Source organism: Cavia porcellus, unplaced genomic scaffold (assembly GCF_034190915.1).
Source record: "Cavia porcellus strain 051 isolate PalLab524CR breed Dunkin Hartley unplaced genomic scaffold, mCavPor4.1 scaffold_3, whole genome shotgun sequence".
In the NCBI taxonomy this organism is placed as follows: domain Eukaryota; kingdom Metazoa; phylum Chordata; class Mammalia; order Rodentia; family Caviidae; genus Cavia; species Cavia porcellus.
Genome location: NW_026947486.1, coordinates 26,875,779 through 26,895,372, shown reverse-complemented (window position 1 = coordinate 26,895,372; position 19,594 = coordinate 26,875,779). Strand labels below are relative to the sequence as shown.

Here is a 19,594-nt window from a genome sequence, read left to right as displayed (position 1 = left end):
TGTTACACCCACAGACCTGTGACTGATATCCTTCAGCATTCCCAATCCCAGCCAGCATAGGCCATGACACAGAGTTGGTGGCCAGTGAATCCTGACTGAATGAGCAGGTGATGTTCAGGGTTTGAAAGGTGGGTCTGCTCAAAGAGGAACTAGGATATGGATAGAGAGATCCTCATGGGATGGCATCAGGAGTCAAAGTTCAGCTAACAGGACTATTGGTTATACTACTAAATGATTAAACTATCTATTCCATCTGCAATTTTTCCTCTGAGCAATTGTGAACAAAGTAGTTAATGAAGTAGCAGACAATTGCTCTATGAACTAAATACAATCACATGGCAAAGACCAGGTTAAAGTCCTTGTGCCACTTCCTGGCAGGGTACCCTCAGCTCTTCTGAGAGGGTGAACTCATTTCATTTCCCCTACACAACAGGCTTGCCATACCTCTGAGCCTCTGTGCCTGCTGTTCCCTCCATGTGCATGCCTTTCCCTTCACCATATCCACTGACATGGAAGCAAGCCTTACTCATTTTCCCATAGTAGCTGAGAGACCAACTCTTTGAGGAAAAATGTCCTAAGACCTTCTTTATGCATGTCACCACATAACCCCTATGGGTATAGACACAGCACATAAAACCTTTGATGTCTATGATGGCCCTGTGAATTTGGCTGCTTCAAAACCAGAAGATACCAGAGTGAGATTAGGAGCTGAGTCCAACTAATTTTTGAGTTTCCAGATAAAGTAGATACAAAACTGGGCTACAGTAGCTGTGCTGGATGGAGATGTGCCAACGTATGAATACATGAATGATGCCTGAACAGAGATCTAACTGAAGCACTAATTTAGGGCAGGTCAGAGAGGAGAACTGTGGCTGGGTGGAGGGGAGACACGAAGGAGGAGTTGTTTGAACAGAGATTAAGTTGGTGGAGGACATTGATCAGGGGAGGAGGATGAGGAAGACACTCTCAGGGCAGCAGGTAGTTGAGCAATGCTCACACCCAGATAAGAGGCAGGTTCTGGTGCTTGTGGAGGATGGTAGTTTGGGGTGGCCAGGGGATACTTTGTGTGCTGGGGGCAAGGAGAGGTGTGGTTGCAATGGTGGGCCAGGAGAGGTCTTCTCATGCTGTCACCACCCTTTTCATTAAGCAAGGGTCTTGAATCAGTACTTCACGTGCCAGTACAGCACAGAAGCCCCACAGTCTTCACAAGTGTGTGTGCTGAGAACTGGAGGGCTCCCTGTTTAGGCAGATGGCTCCACTGAAGCAAAAGGAATTTTTAGGAAATGAGAGACAGCAAGAAAGCTCAGCAAAACACAAGAATATCAGAGCTATAGAAAGCATGAGAGAGGAATTACTGGCCAATGGTTCCCTTTGAAAGAGGGCTGGTTTAGACTCAGCTATGGCTTGATTCAATTAAGGATGTGCTCATTTGGACCCTGACTCAATTTCTGAAGTTCCAAGCCTCCAACCATGTTGAGTATGCATGTGATTCCCAAGATGTGAAGACACGCGTCTCTACCCAACATGCTGCCCTTTTTCATTTGCTCTCTTTATCCCTAGGGAGCCTCTGATCCAATGGACAGCTTTATGGACCAGAGCATTGCCTAGGCTTGTCTGGCTGCAGAACTCAAAAGGCTCCTTCCTCGTCTTGGGGCCCCCTCACCTGCACATCTGCAATGTCCTCTGAAACCACATCACACTGCACCACGAAGTCAGCCATAATGCCTGAGCTGCAGAAGACAGACTGGTCTTGTAATTTTGGGCAGAAGGTGATGCAGACACAGGTCTCTCCCTTCACCATTCTGGTGGATGGGAGTGAGCTGGCATCCTGTGTATGGGTGGGGCAGATTGGGGCAGGGTGACATGGAGGGCTCAGCAGACACAGAAGACAGGGATAAGGACACAAAAAGGGGCAAAGTCTGAGAAGGGTGAAAAACTGTGTTCCTAGTAGCTCTTGCTTCTCCTGCCCCCACACTCTTCCACCTGCTCCAATGTTACACTCTTCTCCAAATCTTATAACCAGCTCCTGCTCTGCCTGATAGAACCTCCCCTGCCCACACCTCCCAGCACTAGCAATCTGTCCCTCACATGCAACCTCACTTCCCATTCAACCTAGCCAAGTCCTTGGGACACTGTCATGTCCCGAGGTCAATCACAACCCCGGGTCTCCTCCCAGAGAGGCAATGTGGTGTATGTTAGGACAAGCACAGGCACACAGACAGGGCCTGGGCCTCCATTTCCCTTCCTACTACGGGAAATAGCAGTCTAACAAGGCTCTGATCTGAGATAGAATTTCATGTTTTCTTTCCCCTCTGCCTCCAACTCCCAGCATCACGTATGTGAATAAGCCTTTTAGTGTCTCATGACATCACTGATGAATTACTGATCCCGGATGTTTGCTGAGCCGGCCACAAGACCAACTCCTCTGGAATTTTAGTCCAAGACAAGTGTCCATTTAGAAATGTCTCTGTGCCTCCTTCTTTCCATAAAATGGAGGCTTGGGAATTCTTGCTGTCCTCCCTCCCCACTGCAGCTGTCAGGAAGCTTAGGGGCAAACTGAGCCCCCATACTCTCTGAGGTGCCTAATCACATACATTCCCTAGGCTTCCTTCCTTTCAGAGCTCTTTGTTCTGTTTTATTCCCTCAGGAATGGCTCTAGCCTCTGTTTTAACCTTTAAGGAGAAGGGGGAAGGGAGCTGCCATTTATAGCCCAGGGCTTAAGAGTGCAGGCTGCATGACTCAGATGGCCTGTGGCCTCAGGTCCCTGCTGCAGCTCCAAGTCCCTGGACAAGTTATTCCCTGTCTCTGAGCCTCAAGCTCCTCTTCTGTAGGGCACGTTTGGTAACAACTCCTAGTTCAGAGACAGTGTTTGTGAGGATTAAATAAGCATTTGCAACTGTGCCTACATCCCTGTGAGTGCTAAATAACACTAACTCTTACTGACATGTTCTAACATTCATTAGTCTATACCAAATAATTTGAAGGGAGAAGCACTTTCAAATTCTTGGGCCATTGATGGACTCTCTCGTATTTTACAGATGGGGAAAGAGAAGCAGCATGCCGAGGTTACTTGTTGGGATAATTCCAGCAGAGTGTCAAAGCTGGAATTTGAACCCAGAATGAGTGTCTTTTCCTCTCCAGTTGCTTCTCTTGGTCAGCAGAGGCAAACCAGCCAGGACCTCCAAGCCAAACAGCTCTCCTTTCATGTCTCAGATGAGATGTATGGCTTGGTTCAGTGGTTTTCTAGCCTGGCTGGAATTTCAGGTTCATTTGAGACTGGTTGGACATGCAGATTCCCAGGCTCCATCTCAACCTCCTGAACCAGGCTCTAGAAGGATGAAGTCCAGGAATCTGTGCTCCTAAACCTCTGGTAGTGGTTCTGATGTAGCCAGTCTGGCTTTCACCATTCTGTGGGTGACAGTTGACCCAAGCCTATTATTCAGGATGCCTCTCTGCCCTACAGGTCTGAGCTTGTCCCCTCCAGGGCAGCCTGTATTTCCTGGTTTTCAACTGTTTTTCTATTCTTAGTGGTGATTCCAGGAGAAAGCAGAATTTCATCTGCTTATCTTTTTATACTCAGTGGGATTAGCAGGGACAGTGTGACATATTGATTTACTCAGGCATTGTCTTTCATACTTGTCTCTGCATATGTTCTCCCATTTACTCACATTTCATTCAAAATCTTTACATATTCATTCACTTATTCCTTTTTCCACTGCATTCTCTTTCTATGTTTGTCTCTATTGTATGAACAAAGAAATGCATGATCAGCAGGAAAATTGCAAGAAATACAATGACAATAAAATATACAGTGGAGTGCAGGGTTAAGAGACCCAGAGGGGAGATCATCAGATATCCTCGGGCTGCATCAGCTAAGATGCATTGGCACCATCAGACTTAAAGTTTCTAGGAACTGTAAAAGTTATGAGACAGAAATGAGAATGAATTCAAACTCAGAGGCTGCATTGGAAGTGACTCAGAATTTTCAGCTTGGGAAAACTTGGTAGACAATGTGCCACACACCCAAGTGGGCAGGCTGAGCTGGCCCTGATGGTTGACCACTATCTGGACCCTGAGTAGGAGCTACCCAGTCATGGATAGAGGCAGATACTAATCACTCTTGCTCTTCCATTCTGTCAGTCATTCAGTCTTGACAAGGCCATCGAATTGCTACCATATGGAAATTTCCATCTGCGAGTCCAATAGCTTGGTCCTGGTCTTCTAGACCACAGTCCAAATACACCTGCTTCTGCAGCCTAATTACAATGACTATCTTTGCCCCTTCTTGATGAATCCCTAATCATTCTCACAATTGTGCCTTTGCCTTTGCCAGTCTCCCTGCAGCTTCCCCCCAAAACCTCACCCTGAATCCCTCTTCTCACAGAGGGCTGATACATTCCCTACCCCTATCACAGGAATCATACTGCCAAAATTTGTCCCCACCTTTTATAGCATCTTTTTACCTCCCCCACTCCTTCTAAGGCCCTGCTCCTGCTTCAAGATCTGGCCCCAAAAGCCCTCCTCATCTACTGCTCTTCCTCCTAGGCAGGTTATAGGGCCCTGGGCTCCATGTTTCCTCATTCTTGCTGTCTTTGATTCTCTTAGAACAAAATTCTCTACCTCCCACATGGACATAGTGATCTGAACATTCTGGGTGGATCTTTAAAGAGATACATTTTCTTAACACCTGTCACTGTGGCTGGGCTTAATAGTACAGATGTTGCTTGCTGAGGAAATCATATGGGGTGGGACAAGTGGGAAACGAAGACCAGAAGGGTCATTCATCGTCATTGTTGTTATCACACTTTAGATAACTACATACAGTCATGGTGTCATCTGCTGCCACATGTATAGCCTCATTTAATCTCTGCAACAGCTGCATGGGAAGGAACAGTGATTGCTATTACTGGTTTATAGATTGGGTCCAGAGAAGACCAGAAGATGGTCCCAGATCACAAAATTTGTATAGGACAGAGTCAGGGCTGACTAGGCCTTCCTACCTAGTTTCAGCCTCCCTGCTAGAGAGATGGGAGATGTACCAAGCAACATACTCAGAAAGCTGTCCTCAAACTCCCTTTTGTTATCTCCACACTGCCAGCCTCCCTTCAAGGTAGGCTCTGACCCAACTTCCACCTTTCCTTCTCCTCAGAGTAGCGACCACCAAATCATCAGTCCACCCACATGGTACCACATGCATCCCGGGGCTTCTTGGCTGGAGCTGGCCTGTCACTGCCCCCACAGCTCAGAGCGTGGTGGGGTATGTATCTATCTTCGCATATATGCTTTCCACACATACAAACAAGTGCATATGCATACACATGCCAGGCCTGAACCTTCACAATCATGATCACAGTGTACCAGGTTCATCGACTATCTCACCAGTCACCATAGTAATCATTCATGCAGCACCTACTTTGTGCTTCTTACCAGTCATCTAAAGTGATGCTCAGAGACCAGTGTGGCTCATATTTTAAGGGCAGAATACAAAGCTTGAGTGACTCATGGATGCTTGTAAGTGTATAGGCACCATATATGAGAGTTGAGAGTAAGGGTTAACTCAAATCTATTTCACAGGAAAGAACTCTTTCTGTGAGAGCACTGACAGCTGACTCATAACTGTCCTTAAATGTACACACTAAATGTATTTGTAGATATAGAAATGTGCTGGTATGCACTTATGCAGATGTTACTAGCACACATCACCCATGATTCATAACACATCTATTCACAAAGGCATGGATTCTTCACTCCCTTGGGTTCCCACAGTCCAGTGTGGCTCTTCTCAATGCTGCCACTGTTCCCCTCTGGACTGCACAGGTCCTAAGAACAAGAACATCCCAGAACCCCTCAGAGGGCATGAATCCTGCAGTCACTACTTGGTGGAATGAACATGTACATGCCTGAATGAAGTGGCTGTCTGAAATACAGAGATGTGGTAAGTCTCTGACAACTGCTAACTGGAGTGTCAAAGCAAAAGCTTCTAGCATTTTGGAGTAAAATCAATCATGTCTTCCCCAAGTAACCACTCTCCTTTTGACAAGCAGCTCCTGGCACCTGACAATTAATTCAACAAAGTTAAATTATCAAGTCTCAGTAAAGTTTGAATGTCTAAGCATGGAGCCCCAAGTGACCATACCACCTGAGCTACCTATCCTGGAGGTGTACCATGTGGTCCAGCAAACCATAAAGTTAACAGGTGAACACAACTCCCCATCATCAGAGGGCAGAGCAAGTCCTAAAGCTAATGTTACAGGAGGCTCACCTTTCCTGTCACATCTACTCCTACTACACTGCTTGCTCAGTGTCTCACTCATTCCTGGGACACTGGGAAGTTTTTGAGAATCAGTCCTAAAGAAAAGCCCTTGACTAGAGCTGATAACATTGAGTGATGGCAAGAAACTATCTGGAAGGGAAGCTGGAAGACTACAGTCTCACCCAGTTTGACCCTGATATTAATTTAAGGAAAGGAGCTCCTTCGAGGAGCTATGCATCTAGTTGATCACTTTACAGAAAGGAACTGGGTCAAGTGTACTAATATATAGCAATTTAGACCAGATGGTCAGACCAGGAAATGATTGCAGAAATGATCACAATAATAATGTAATAAAATACTCAGTACACAATACACTTTCTATGGAAAGCACAGTACTAACTAACCACTTTGCCTGCATACATTTAGAAGTGAACAGAACATTCAAAATGGACTATGTAATCTGAACTACTTTGAATATAATATGCAAAATATTAATGTTAATTTCCTTGAAAAATGGACTGTGTGAGAGTATCTATGCCCCATGTGAATGTCCACAGAACCCATAATGAGGTATCCTGTGAAAATCTGTCAACTTCTTTCTCAAGATATCCCAATTAATCACCAAAGAAAATTTTCAATAGGAGATGGAATACATGTTATGTATGGGGTCAATATGTATTTACCTTAACATTTAACTTTTAAAACATTTTATTTAGTTATTAACTTTATACTAAATAAAAAGATTTGTATTTATTCTTTATGTATAAAGCATAAATACACACAGCTATTAAATATATAGTGTACTTGTGTAAGTCAAACTTCACTGGCAGGGTACACAAGAAAAAAAAATGTCCAAAAGCTTTTTCTAGAGTGATAAAGGAATACAGAAATTGCTCAAATGGCTCTGCCCACTCCTAGACAAGGGAGAGATACATGATACAATCTAAAATTACTTGGGATTGAACTAGTGATAAACTAATGGAAAGACTTGAAATTGTGGGAATCCAGGCTGATAAAGATGATAAAAACAAGAAACAGAATCTGTCCAGGTTTCTTTTGATACTCTTTTTCCCTATTCCAACACTCTTCCACTTGCCAGGTATCAGAGTTTTTATTTTCTTCCCTGTCCCACTTGCCCTGTCCCTGGCCCAGCTCAGAAGTGAGAAGAGCCCAAGCCTTGCTCTGTCAAATTTGTGGCTTTGTAGGAAGAAGAAAGGAGTGCTGCAAGCCCAGTGGCCTGTGGAGGGAACATCAATGGAAAAGAGAGCTCTTCATGAGAGTTCAACCTTAATTCTTATCAAGTAGTCTAAACCCAATTTTTATTAGAACCAGTTCCTGAGTTCCTCACCATTAATCCATTACCTCCAATCCCTTATCTCCTCCATTTTTGACAGACATGACCTGAAAATCTAAGGGAGCCTTTGGCATGGAACCCACTAGGAGCCCTTATTAAGAGTGTCAAAGCTGCCTTGTCGACCTGTGCTTCTTCAGGAGACAAAAGCCTGGGGTTCAATGGAAAAACTTGTTTCCAGTAAAGACCACCTCAGCAGTAAAAAGTAGGTCTCAATTCAGGGTCAGAGGCAAGGAGCTAACTCTGGAGGGAGCTTTTTAAAAAAATCCTATTTCCTAAACAAAAATGTTTCTTCTTTTATTATTTATGGTGTTTACAGGAGGGAAGAGGTGGCCATTACAAAGATTTCATTGTCCTTGAGATTGGCTTAGTTATTCAGTGCCTGAAACTAGAGGGGTTAGACATGGTGAAGGCTTCTTGGAAAGGTCCAGATTGTATCTGCCAATATAGGGAGTCTTGATAGCCTACATGCCCTGTCCGTTAGCTTGGAAAAATACCACCTTCAACCACAGGAGAGGACTTTTATACCTGGCTCATAGTGCTACCCTTTTTTCCAGCTCTTTCCACCGTCCAGGTGATACGACTGTCCACATGGATAATTTGATATCTATCTCCCCAAGCCATTCATCTTTCATCTGCAGGAGCTATAATCTTCTTTCCCCTTCAGCCACCCACCCTATGAACTTAAAGAGTTCGCAAAGCCTTTCTGCTGTCCTAAACACAAAGATGCCCTAAACACAAAGGATATCCTGCTGTCTGACTAATCCTTAGTTCAACCTTTTTTCTCAACTGCTCTCTCAGTAGACGCTTAGAATACCACAAAAAATACAGTAGTCACTAGGAGATTTACTTAATGTTATGTCCCCATTCATGGACTTGAGATTCCTATCCAGACTCCTAGTGCTCCTCAGTCTATCTCACTTTCTCCTTAGCCTACTTCTCTAAGTCTGCTTAGGTCCCACAGTCCAATTCTCTTACCCCTCTGCACACCTACTATATGTCAGGCACTCAGGACACAATAGTGAAGATCTCAACTCACTTTCACTGCTCTTGGTCCTGTGTCCTTACTCCAAATCCAAATAGCACAACCTAAACCTTGGAATAAACCAATACTCATCTCCCTGGTTCTTGTACACAGATTACTGAGCACTGTGCCACTTTCTCCCCAAATCAGTGGCTATGTCCTATATTGGGGCCTCCTACCTGCTCAAAATCCTTCTATATTCTCTTCTCTAAGTCCTGTCTAGACATCAGCCTTCTCGCAGGCACTCCTATAAATCATTCCCTCTCACTCCTTCAGAGACTGGGATGCATGAGTCAGTATTTAACGCCCCCCTCTTCACTGGCTCCTAGGCTATGTTGATCTCCTTTGTCAAGAAAATGCCCTTTCCCTTGCATCTTTCTTTAGCTCTCTCTTTCCTATTTACTCAAATTTCTCAAAAGGAGTCTACACATGATGTGCAGTCTCCTCTACCTCTGCTGTTTCAAACTTGCCCATTTCAGTCCTCTGTGCCTACAATTCCCAAGACTCTACACTGCAGAAATCCTATCTACCCTACAAACTACAGATAGGGCCCAACTTCTTACAGGAAGACGTGCTGATCCTGTTCCTAGGAATCCAATATCAACACAAACTAAGCATAGACTGAGATGGACACTTTCCACTTTCTTTTAAAATGTGATGACAAAATGTCACAACCCATCCCCTAAAAATGCAATAAACTCAGAAAGAGCAAATAGATTTAATGCAGTGTCAACTCCAATTGATTGATAATAGCTCCCTAGAGTGCTGTTTTGAGTAGGTTTCTGAGGGTACACCTCAGTGAAGAGCAAGACTGCTAGGATTAAGGATATCTGCAAACACATATTAAAAAATCAAAAAGTCAATTGATAGCCACCAAACAGGAAGGAATAAATGCCAGAAGCAGTGTCTTTGTATACTCTCCATGTCATTTTCTACCCTGGGTTTCAGCTTTTCATCCCATTCCCCTGAGCCCCAGCTGCCTCCACTGAAACCATGACAGATATCTGAAATCTCATTTATAAGAGAAACCACAGGCACCAGAGCTGCCACTGGTGCTGGCACCAGCTCCACCAAGGCCAGCAAAAAGCCCAAATGTTAGAGTGGCAGTCAAGCTGGCACTGGCACTAAAGCCACCACTGGCACTAGCACCAGTGGTACCAGTACCAGTACTGGCATTGGCACTAGCACCACCACTCTCTTGGGCATTGGCTTTGGCTTTATCTTCAGCTCCTGCCTGGATCCGGGCTTTGGCCCAGGGTCCAATATCAGCTTCATCCCAGTTGCAGGGCCCAGCAGCGTTCTCAGAGCCAAGCCCAATGCCCATTTTTGCTCTGATCTCGGCTCTTGCCTTGGCTTCAGTAGCAGCCTCAGCTGCAGCCTTCAAATCTGCTTCCATTGCCTCTCGGTACTGAGCTGCCCATTCCTTGGGATCCTTCTTTTGTACCTGAAATGGTAATAACAGCCACTTGAAGGATCATAATCACAGGATTAAGTACCTACTATATGCCAGGCACCATGCTACATGCTATATGTAATAATAATACAATAGCAGTAATTTTGTACCTCATACTCCATCCCTGTACTGACACTTTATTAGTTACACGATTGGAACTCATCACCTACCGTGAGTCTGTTTTCTCATATGCAATAGGGCAATGCCATATGAAATGTAAAGACTACATGACTCAGACAAAATGCCTGTAACAGCATCTGGCAGTAACAGAGGCTTCAGAATGTTCAAATCTGAACTGCAGGCAGCTCTGCACACAACCTGGCCAGTCAAGTGTACCCCATACTCTCTATATTCCAAGCTGAGGCAATTCTTCAATTACCTTGCAGGCAAACTTGAGGACTTTCATCTTGCTGGTCTCATAGTAGGAACGTAAGCCCCAGAAGAACTCATACTCAGGGGGATTGCTATTGGGTACTCTAGCATAGTCCAGGTACCTTGAAAATAGAAATTTAAAGTCTTTACTTCTAGAACTACCAATGGCTCAACCATGAATACACTGGACAGGCTCAAAATGTCCACCTTTCCCCCTAAATGCTAAAGCCTTCCCCCTATTACTGAGCCTTGTCCCACTGTTAATATCCAGAAAACATGTTGAAGTATATGGAGTAAACATGTAGGACACTTGCTCAAAGGGAAGTCAAAAGTGTTGTACCCCTCTTCACAATGACCCTAGATTCCTACTGAGTGTGTTATAAACAAAGGAGCCATTCTTCAGGCCACCTGCTGAGCACACCCCATGGCCAGGCTTCCCAGGGAGGGTTGGCCAAGCTTTGAGCACTATTCCTTATAGAAAATGAAAGACTACAAAGGAACAACAGTCAATCAGGAGCAGCATGTCCTATGCATATACTTGACTGTGTGTGTTCCTGTGTGTGTCTGTGATTGTGTCAATGCTTTATATTATCTCTATCATGAACAGAAAGTCAAGAGAGCTGGACTCCATGCCTAAATGAGCCATTTAGCAACTGTAGGCTATACTCAAACATAACCCTTAAGCCCCAAGTTCTTCAACTGTACAAGGTACTGTAACATTCTAAAGAATGTTACTGTAAGAATATAACATTTTGAAGAATAGTTATGGAAGCAAACTGAGATGAACAAGTCAAATTCCCAGCATGGCTATGTGAAGTTACCATTCTAGGGTATTTTTTGATGGAAACTGATTTCTGTAAATTAAAAGCACAATAAGAAGAACCCAGTCATTGAATCTTAGCAAATAATTTCACTTTTCTGCCTGTTTCTACATATGTATGTGGCTAGTGATGACAATTTTTCTTGCAGTTTCCTGAAGATACATATGAGTCCATTTAAGAAATCAGTAAACAGGCAGCACATTCTGTATCACTGCCCTGAGAAATAACCTAGCACCTGCATACCTAGCCCTACACATACACTTGTATACCCATGCCCATAAGCATGAATGTACCATGGATTTATCACTCAGTTCTGAAATAGGAAAAATGCATGGAATATACCAAAGACACTTACTTCTGTTTCACAAACTCATCAGTAATGAGTTTTTTCACATCCCCAAAGAGCGAGTGATGTATCCTGAGAGAAGGAAAACATAAGCAAATAAATAAATACAATTAGGAATGTGGCACTGCCCAGGCACAGCAAAAACACTTCCAAGATGCAAAAGAGGTTTCAGCAGAGGGGGTATGCTCCATAGAAGTTCAAGAGACAATGAGAAGAGGAGCAGAGCTCAGGACCATTTCCCCATCCACCCAGGTCAGAATTCGGGGGCCTCTACCCAGTCCAGCACCCCCGCCTGCTCCACCAGACCACCAGGTTGATGCAATCCTGGGACTGTCCTCTCTTATCAAAGGACACCAAGTGTTGAGAGAGCCCAATCATACCCAGGGCGCAGCCCCAACTTGCGCAGCACCTCCCAGATGACAGCTGCAAGGGGAGACAAGAGGAGATAGGAATAGAAAATGAGCAGGCAGAATTCAGACCATGGCCACCCATTTGACTGCATACCCTCACTGGACCAATTTCCACTCACCCTCACTGGACCGATTTCCATTCATAAAAATAATGCTAAGAAGCACCATGAGGAGACCCAGCTTGGGTGAGTCCTTGGTCCTAATGAAATAACAGGACAGAAAGTTTGTCAAGGAGGCATCTTCAAGACATACCAGCCAACTCACTTGGCTAGCATCTCCCAGATACCTCAGATGTGAGAGAATTCTGTTCAATGTATGCTTCCAACTCTATGTGAGCTCAAGCAAGGTATGTAAGTATCATCAGCTATTATCTCATCAGTAAGATGGAAAAAATTCACATCCTACTGCATCCCCAGGTTGCCAAAAAGATGGAAGATTGCCTGTCAATCTGGTATAACATGCTCCAGTAGCACACCTACCTTTTAAACCTCATGATCCAATCACATCAAGAAGCCTTCCCTTGAGAACTACTCTACCAATGACAGGCCTCAGTAGGAAGAGATAGGTACCAACAGGCCTGCTTTCCAGGGAAGCTTCAGGATACACAGCAAACCTAACAGCAGAAATATCCTATCCCAAGTTCTTGCATCCTTCAGTCAATAATAATCAGGCACTACTATTGTACACAGGGTCCAACCATGTGGGATGCTTAGACAGAGCCTTTTTAGGCCCTCTTTCCTGATTCTCATTAGAGAATTCTCATTAGAATCAGGGATGTCAGGAAAGAGGGCAGGGTAGTATCACAGATCAAAGTAGAAATCCCTCTCCCACCCCAGCCTTCTTCCAGCTTACGTTCCCAGTATGCCTGCATCAGTGGGCTCTAAGGTGCTAAGAAGAATGTATAAGTGATCATTCTTATCAATTTCCTTCAACTGAATCCCAAATACCTGTGGGTTGGGAGAATAACATGTAAGATCACAAAATTCAGCTTTCCAAGCATCCTGAAACATGCAAAGCACAGACCCAATACAAATTAAACATGCAAGAATTGTACTATTGCTATCAACATCATCTTTAAGATTACTGAAATCTAGAGAGACAGAAAGGTGAGCATGTGAATATATCACAGGGTGTTTCTAGCAGCAGACAGAAGCCAGGACTAAGTTAGGTGGCTTGAGTCCTGGTTATGCTTTCCCCATTTAGTTGCTATGTGACCCATGGCCGGTCTATGCCTCTCGCTGGGCCACTTTCTGCCCATCTTCACAGTAATAAGGCTCTATTATTAGGCCTCTTTGATTCCCCCCCAGAAGGACCATTGTACTCCTTTGTTCCATTCAATGTTTACCCAATGTATCCATCCCCCAAGGCTGCCCCTTCACCTTCTCCAAGGAATAGCCTGCTCGTTCAATGATTTCAGGGTACACATCAGTATATTCTTTGATGATGTCCTTCAGCATGTCTGCAAGGGGAGAGTGTTGCAAGCACCTGGGTTGATGCTTTGTCAACCATGCCATGGGTGACTTAACTGGGTTCTGGGCTTATCAATAGAGATGCTAACACTACAAACTAGATTTCTGGGGGAATAAAGGTGGGACTATAAAAGTGAGATATGCCCCTAGTACATAGGAGAATGGGCAATGTAAGGCAGAGCTCAAAGAAGGGGGAAAGTTGGTAGCACTCTACCTGAACGCTTGATGGGAATCTTTGTCTGGTCTTTAGCCAATAAGTACTTCACCAAATCATTTGCCTGGGACAAGAAGATAAGATAAAAAAAAAGAAAACCTGAGAGGATGGCAGAGAAGGGGGGTGGCAAGAGCATGGGAAAAGCAAGATGAAAATGATGGCATTCTTACTCTTCCTTGCAAAAGGGCCACATCTCGAGATGGTAGCGTTTCAGGTTCTTGGGATGACTGGAGCTTGGCAGCTCTTCGGCGAGCCTTGCCCCTGCGAGCTTTAGGTGACCTCAGGGATAGCAAAGCTCTCCTGGCCCAAGCAGCCAATCGGGTCCTTGATGCCCTGCGGGCCCAAAAGGCTATGGGCCCTCTTGAAGCCCTTTTGGCCATTGAGGCCATTAGTGCCTTTGAGACCCTTCGACCACCTGTGATTCCAGAAGTCTGACTCTGATCACTGCTGCCATCCTCCTCTCCTTCCAGATGCTTCACCTGCACCAATAAATATGAAGTCAACATTATCAGGTAAAGCATGTGATTATTCTTCCTTATCCTCTCTCTTCCAAGAAGCAGCCTGCTCCTATAGTAACAGCTTGACTAGCTAAACACAGATCATGCAGAGTACTGGTTTTATTTCTCATTGATTTCCATTCCAGGGTGTCATCCTCCCAGTTCATCAGGAACCTAGAGCTTTTCATCTTTCTATGACCACCACTTTCTCTGTTTGTACCACTTTGGACAAGTCACCTTTCTGGGACTCAGTATCCTTTTGTGTTAAACAAAGACTATAAGATTCACATTTAATTTTTAACAATGCAACTTATGTGAATGTGCCTAGGTCAGGGGGGTAACACACGGGCATCTACCACACAAATTTAAACTGCATTACATTAAGATTATAGGTGTATATACTACTGTCTTCCCACCAGTCTGTGAGCTCCCTGAAGTCAAGAATCATACATATTCTTTTCAGTGTCCCATATGTCTTGATGAGTAAAGGGAATCTGTGTAAATGTTTGTAGAATTAAATAACCAAGTGAAAGAGAGGAATGAAAAAGCATGGATAGTGACTCCAGAGGTCTTACCTTTCGAGCTTTCTTGACCTTGATCTTGGGCCGAGTATCCAGATTCTCCTGGGCCTTGGAAGCTGCACTCTCATGCTCAGGTTCATCTGCTTGCAACTGAGAAGCAGCAGCCTCAGTCTCTGAAGGCTTTGTATTGACCTTCATATCAGCCACACAGCTGCCCTTTTTGGTCTCAGGGGCAGGCATTTTCACAGCCTGCAAGTCAGTATTTGGTATCTTGGTGTCAGCTGCTGGACTCTTGCTTTCAGCTGTCAGAACGTGAGTATCAGTCAGCTGTTTGACAGGTGAGGACTGGATGGCAGGTGCCTCCTGAGATTTTGGGGCCTTTGAGACCTTCATGGCCTTCAAGACCCCTAAGGCTTTTGAGACTTTTGCAGTCTCTGAGATCTCTGGTACCTTTGAGGCCTTTGGTGTCTCTGAGACCTCCAAGTTCTGAGTCACTATCAACAGGGTCTGCATCATTGAACCACTGCCCTTTTCTGAAGCTTTGGCCTGCAAGAGGAAGGAAGAAAGCTCACTGACCTCTCCATCCCAATCTAGGTAAAGAGCTCCAATGTTAAAGCCCACACTTCTCAGGTCTATACTCCCACTGCAGTACGCTGTGACCACCTTAGCCCAATAAGGCCTCCTCTTCCTTTGAGCAAGAACTGATGGTAGAAGAGGAGCCTACTCATACTCTTTAATTTTTTTCTCCATTCCTTCCTCCCTCCAGTGTGTGTGTGATGGGGGCAAAAGTCCAGTCAAAAATGTGCACGGAAAAGGACAAGTGAGATGGGAGGGTAAATGTCAAAGGATGTGGAGCAGCAACAGGGCTGGAAAGAAAAAGCAGCTGTAAAGAGGGCTGAAAGAGTCCTTACCTGGAAGCAAGCTGGGCCTGCACCACTGTCGCTTGTGTCAGACATGTCTCGGGTTGGCCTGGCAAGAACTGAGCCTGAGGGAGACAGGGCCTGAGTCAAGTACAGAGTCTAACTAATGTCCTCTCCTCGGTTTTGCCTTAAGTTGATCCTCACCTTCCCTAGGGCCTCAATCTCCAACTCCTCTGCCACCCCAACGACTTTGTTCTAGGATAAAGAAATCCAGTGTCTAGGTCTCAATTCTCTGCAGCCGCACCCTCCCTTTCCCCAGGAAGATGTGCCAGCGCGGCAGCTCAGAGGACCCCGCCCCTTTTCCCAGTGACCCCCCCCAGCCGCCGCAGGTCGATAGTGCGCATGTGCGTCTGCTACAAACCGCGTCTCCGCCTTGTTAGCTTTCCAACACAAGTGCTTTCTTTGAAGTCCACCATGCACATGCGCATTCAGCAGCTGGCCTGTTTGGCTGCTGGCCCTTCTCAACACGCCCCTTTCTAGTGATACGTGTTACACATGCGCAATGGTGACAGTCTCAGTCCAGCAACGCGTCCCAAAACACGATCCTCTACTGGTCCGCAGCGTTCTCGGTCCCGCTCTTTCCACAAGTCTCCCTCCCAAATTGTCGCCAAGTCTAGTGGTTCCAGCCCCAACCCTACTCTCACTCAAACAAGTCCGCAGTGTCTCTTGGTTCTGCCCTTTTTCCTAACAAGCCCTCCTTCAAAGTGGGGGAAATGCATTTTAGTTCCGCCCCTTCCCAATTACACCCTCACCAGCTCAAATCAGCATTGAACTAGTGATTCCATTTTAGGCCCAGCCAAACCGGGGCCGGTTCCCTCCCTTCCCAGCCAGATAGATCCGGTACAATCCGGTCCTAGTGGCAGATTTTCTCTAAATCCCAAAGGATGGGGCCCACACCTAGCAGGCTCTCAGCCAAAGCTGAACTCCGCAGCTCACCTTGTGATCCTATAGTTCTTGAGCAGATCACTCTCCAAACCCTTCAGAAACTCCGAGACTGCCCTTCCCCCTTCAGGCCGGAAGTGGTCCCGCCTCTTTCCGCCTCCCTAGGGGCCTCACTTAATCCCAGCCTGTCTGCCCCTCCCCCGCTCCCAGCTCCTAGTTCCTTATTTTCCCCTCCCAGTTCCCTTTGCCTTTCCTTACTCTCTATCCCCAGATCGCTTTTCCTATTTACCTCACAGAATTCTCAGTTCCCATTCTTTACACTCCCCTGTGTTATCTATGCATACGCACCCTACAGTCTTCCTTAACCTCTTTCTCTATCCACTAGTCTCTTCGCTGGATCTTCACACTCCCTTCAGTATTTCCCTCTCCCCCACGTATTCCCAGTTCCTCAACCAACGCTGGGGTCCCTGTTTTTCTAAACTCCTCGGCTAGTCTATGCTCTCCAGTCCATATACAGTACAGCCTCTACTCCCAGTAGTCTTTATTGCCTACACCCCACACCGAGTCACCTCTGCTCCAGCTGCAGCAGTGCCATACGAATTGCCTGCCTGCTTGGCTGTGGGTTACAGGTTACAACTACTGTCTGGCCACCAGAAAACCATAAACCCTAATCTCAACACCCTCACCTTGTTCTCTTGCAAGTCCAGGATGTGTCTGTCTTCTCTCACTTCCTTTCAAAATCAGCCTCCTGGACAAGAGCTGTAGACAGCACAACACAGCCCAGCCCCTTTCCGCAGTCCCCGCCACTACCACCCTTCCACCACCCCACCCCCCTTCCACCACCCTACCCTCCTTCCACCCTCCATCCCCCCACCTCCGCCTTCTTGGGGAGGTGAGGGGTGGGGCAATGGGGCCTGCTCGGGGTTGTCTGACGCCAAAGCTCATGTTTATGCCACCATACCAAGATCAGTCTGAAGCCTTTCAAACCTAAACCACCCCCTGGAAGCGATTCATTTGCTGAATTTATTTCATATATTTCTTATTACAAAGGTAATGTGTTTTCTTTGTGAAAATTCAAATAATACAAAAATACTTAACAGACCAATGAAAGACCACTCATATCATTTGCCAGCAATAACCACTATTAACGTATATACATTCCTCCAGATGTTTTAATATTTATGTGCTAATTATTTTGGATTTTCTCCCCACACATGGTACACAATTCCTCTTATTCTATGATCTCTTTTTCTCCAGTTATGCATTTAAACGTCTTTCCCTTAGTGAACATTTTTCTTACTAGCTGCATAATCTTGTTTATAGGCATCCTATAATTTCTTTAGCTGGTCCAGTATACACGGACATTTGGATTGTTTCTTTTGTCCCCCACTATTACCAACAACGCCACTAGGTACATCCTAGTATATATATTGGACTCTTTTGTTGTTTTTATGGTATTTTTTGCTAACTCACATACTACAAAACTCTTCTACTTCTGATATCAAATTTGTCAGCTTATTTTCAAAAAGTGCATAGATGTAAAAGTAAAATAAAGCATCACTAGTTACAGAATATGTGGATGCAAGCCCCCAAAACCCAAGAGTATTAATTAAAAACTTACTAGGAACCATACTATACTTTAGCACAGAGGTCAGTTGTAAAACATAACATTCAGTAACTTTCCTGCATCCATGTGTGCTTCAAATGGTCACATGTCTGCTGCTTCAAGAGATCACATTTTCCTTTACTAAGCAAATAAAATATCACAGTTTAAGACATACACACACACATATATTTCCCACATACTTAAGGTAGGCATTCAGTCTCTTGTTTCCTCTTTTCCTCTAAACTGTTACTTCCTCTGTGTTTGTGATTTTACCTCACCACTTTTTTTCCTTCTAGATTCCCTTCTTATCCACGCTGAATCTAGCCCTTCCTTTTCTCCCGATTTTAGTGCCCTAAATTCCTATCCATTCAAAATCCTGACAATCCTTGAATACCAAGATAAGGACTTTAATCTAACACTGTGGGTTTGTTGAAGAGCTCTCGGCATGGATATGATATAAGATTGTGTTTTAGAAAGATCATTCTAGTTGTGTCATGGAAACAGGCAGATTAGTAAAGACCTTGATAATCATTGAGGTAAATGATGATTATGGTTTGGTCTGAATGGTAGTTATGGAGTTACTGAGAAATAATTGAATTTAGAAGGCAGTAAAGAAATAAACAATAGAACATGGTGAGGAATTGGGTTGTGGAGAGAAGGCTTATGAGGAGGTGTGTGTCTGAGGGAACTCTTAGGGATCTGATTTGAGAGATGTGTGGAATGTGACCTCTTTCACTGAGATATATAATATGAAGGAGGAATGGATTTGAGGGGAGCTGAACATTTTTTGAAGCATGTATGTGGCACTCAGGTGAAAATATCTCACATGTAGTTTAATATACATGTCTAAACTTAGGAAAATGGTCGAGACAGGTTACAAATCTGGGCATCATCAATATATAAATGGTTCTTTAATTCAAGGAAAAGAGCAAAACTATCCAGCATTATACTAGAAGAGATATAGACTCAGGGAAGATCCATGGAGACCTGCAGAATCTGTGGTATACGTGGAGGAAAATTATCCCATGAAAGAGATCAATAAGGAGTGCCCAAACAGGTAGGAAGAAAATAGGAGAAAGCAGTGTCTTGTCTTGAATCCAAGGAGAGAAACTTTAAAAGAGAGAGGTTGACAGCACTGAATGATGCCAAGAGGTCAAGAAAATAAGGTCCTCAAAAATGTTGAGGAATTTTTGACAGTTGGCTAGTAGTTTCTGGTGAGTTTGAAAGAAATATTTTCAGTGAAGACGTTTGTGACATCAATTGATAGTTACTTACCCTGTTATCAATTCTCCCCTTGTCCTTTACTAATAGAACATCTAATCGTTTGGATAGATACATAACCTCCCATGCCTGAAATAAATATCATGAGGATTAGGATCATATTCTAAGATAGTAGAAGTGGAATATATATATATATATATATATATATATATATATATATATATAATTCCACCT

The 19,594-nt window shown here is 44.5% G+C and overlaps 2 protein-coding genes and 1 non-coding gene across 6 annotated transcripts in view; all 3 read right to left on the bottom strand.

The window, feature by feature from the left end:
• The window catches only part of LOC101787744 (inter-alpha-trypsin inhibitor heavy chain H6), a 70,016-nt gene extending 60,894 nt beyond the window's left edge, over positions 1-9,122 (bottom strand). The window contains 1 exon segment of the mRNA XM_063245553.1: positions 1,664-9,122. Within this exon segment, the coding sequence (XP_063101623.1) occupies positions 1,664-2,107 (444 nt within the window). The 5' untranslated portion in view covers positions 2,108-9,122.
• Positions 9,123-9,327: 205 nt separating this feature from the next.
• On the bottom strand, positions 9,328-17,363 carry Maged2 (MAGE family member D2). Of its 4 annotated transcripts, XM_063245960.1 has the most exons (13): positions 16,588-16,736; positions 15,643-15,716; positions 15,182-15,277; positions 14,786-14,881; positions 13,884-14,192; positions 13,714-13,777; positions 13,410-13,489; positions 12,883-12,977; positions 12,150-12,229; positions 12,001-12,043; positions 11,630-11,692; positions 10,461-10,575; positions 9,328-10,072 (listed from the first exon to the last, which is right to left on the bottom strand). In XM_063245960.1, the coding sequence occupies exons 2-13, from the start codon at positions 15,685-15,687 to the stop codon at positions 9,641-9,643; spliced, it is 1,518 nt and encodes a 505-aa protein (XP_063102030.1). In that variant the 5' UTR covers positions 15,688-15,716; positions 16,588-16,736; the 3' UTR covers positions 9,328-9,640. The 4 variants fall into 4 exon arrangements, with proteins under 4 accessions (XP_063102030.1, XP_063102028.1, XP_063102027.1 ...); XM_063245958.1 differs by lacking the exon at positions 16,588-16,736 and adding an exon at positions 17,220-17,363 and having other exon boundaries at positions 14,786-15,277; XM_063245957.1 differs by having other exon boundaries at positions 14,786-15,277.
• On the bottom strand, positions 10,751-10,877 carry LOC134475538 (small nucleolar RNA SNORA11). The gene has a single exon (XR_010046713.1). It is a non-coding gene; the product is annotated as a small nucleolar RNA SNORA11 (small nucleolar RNA).
• Positions 17,364-19,594: the final 2,231 nt, after the last annotated feature.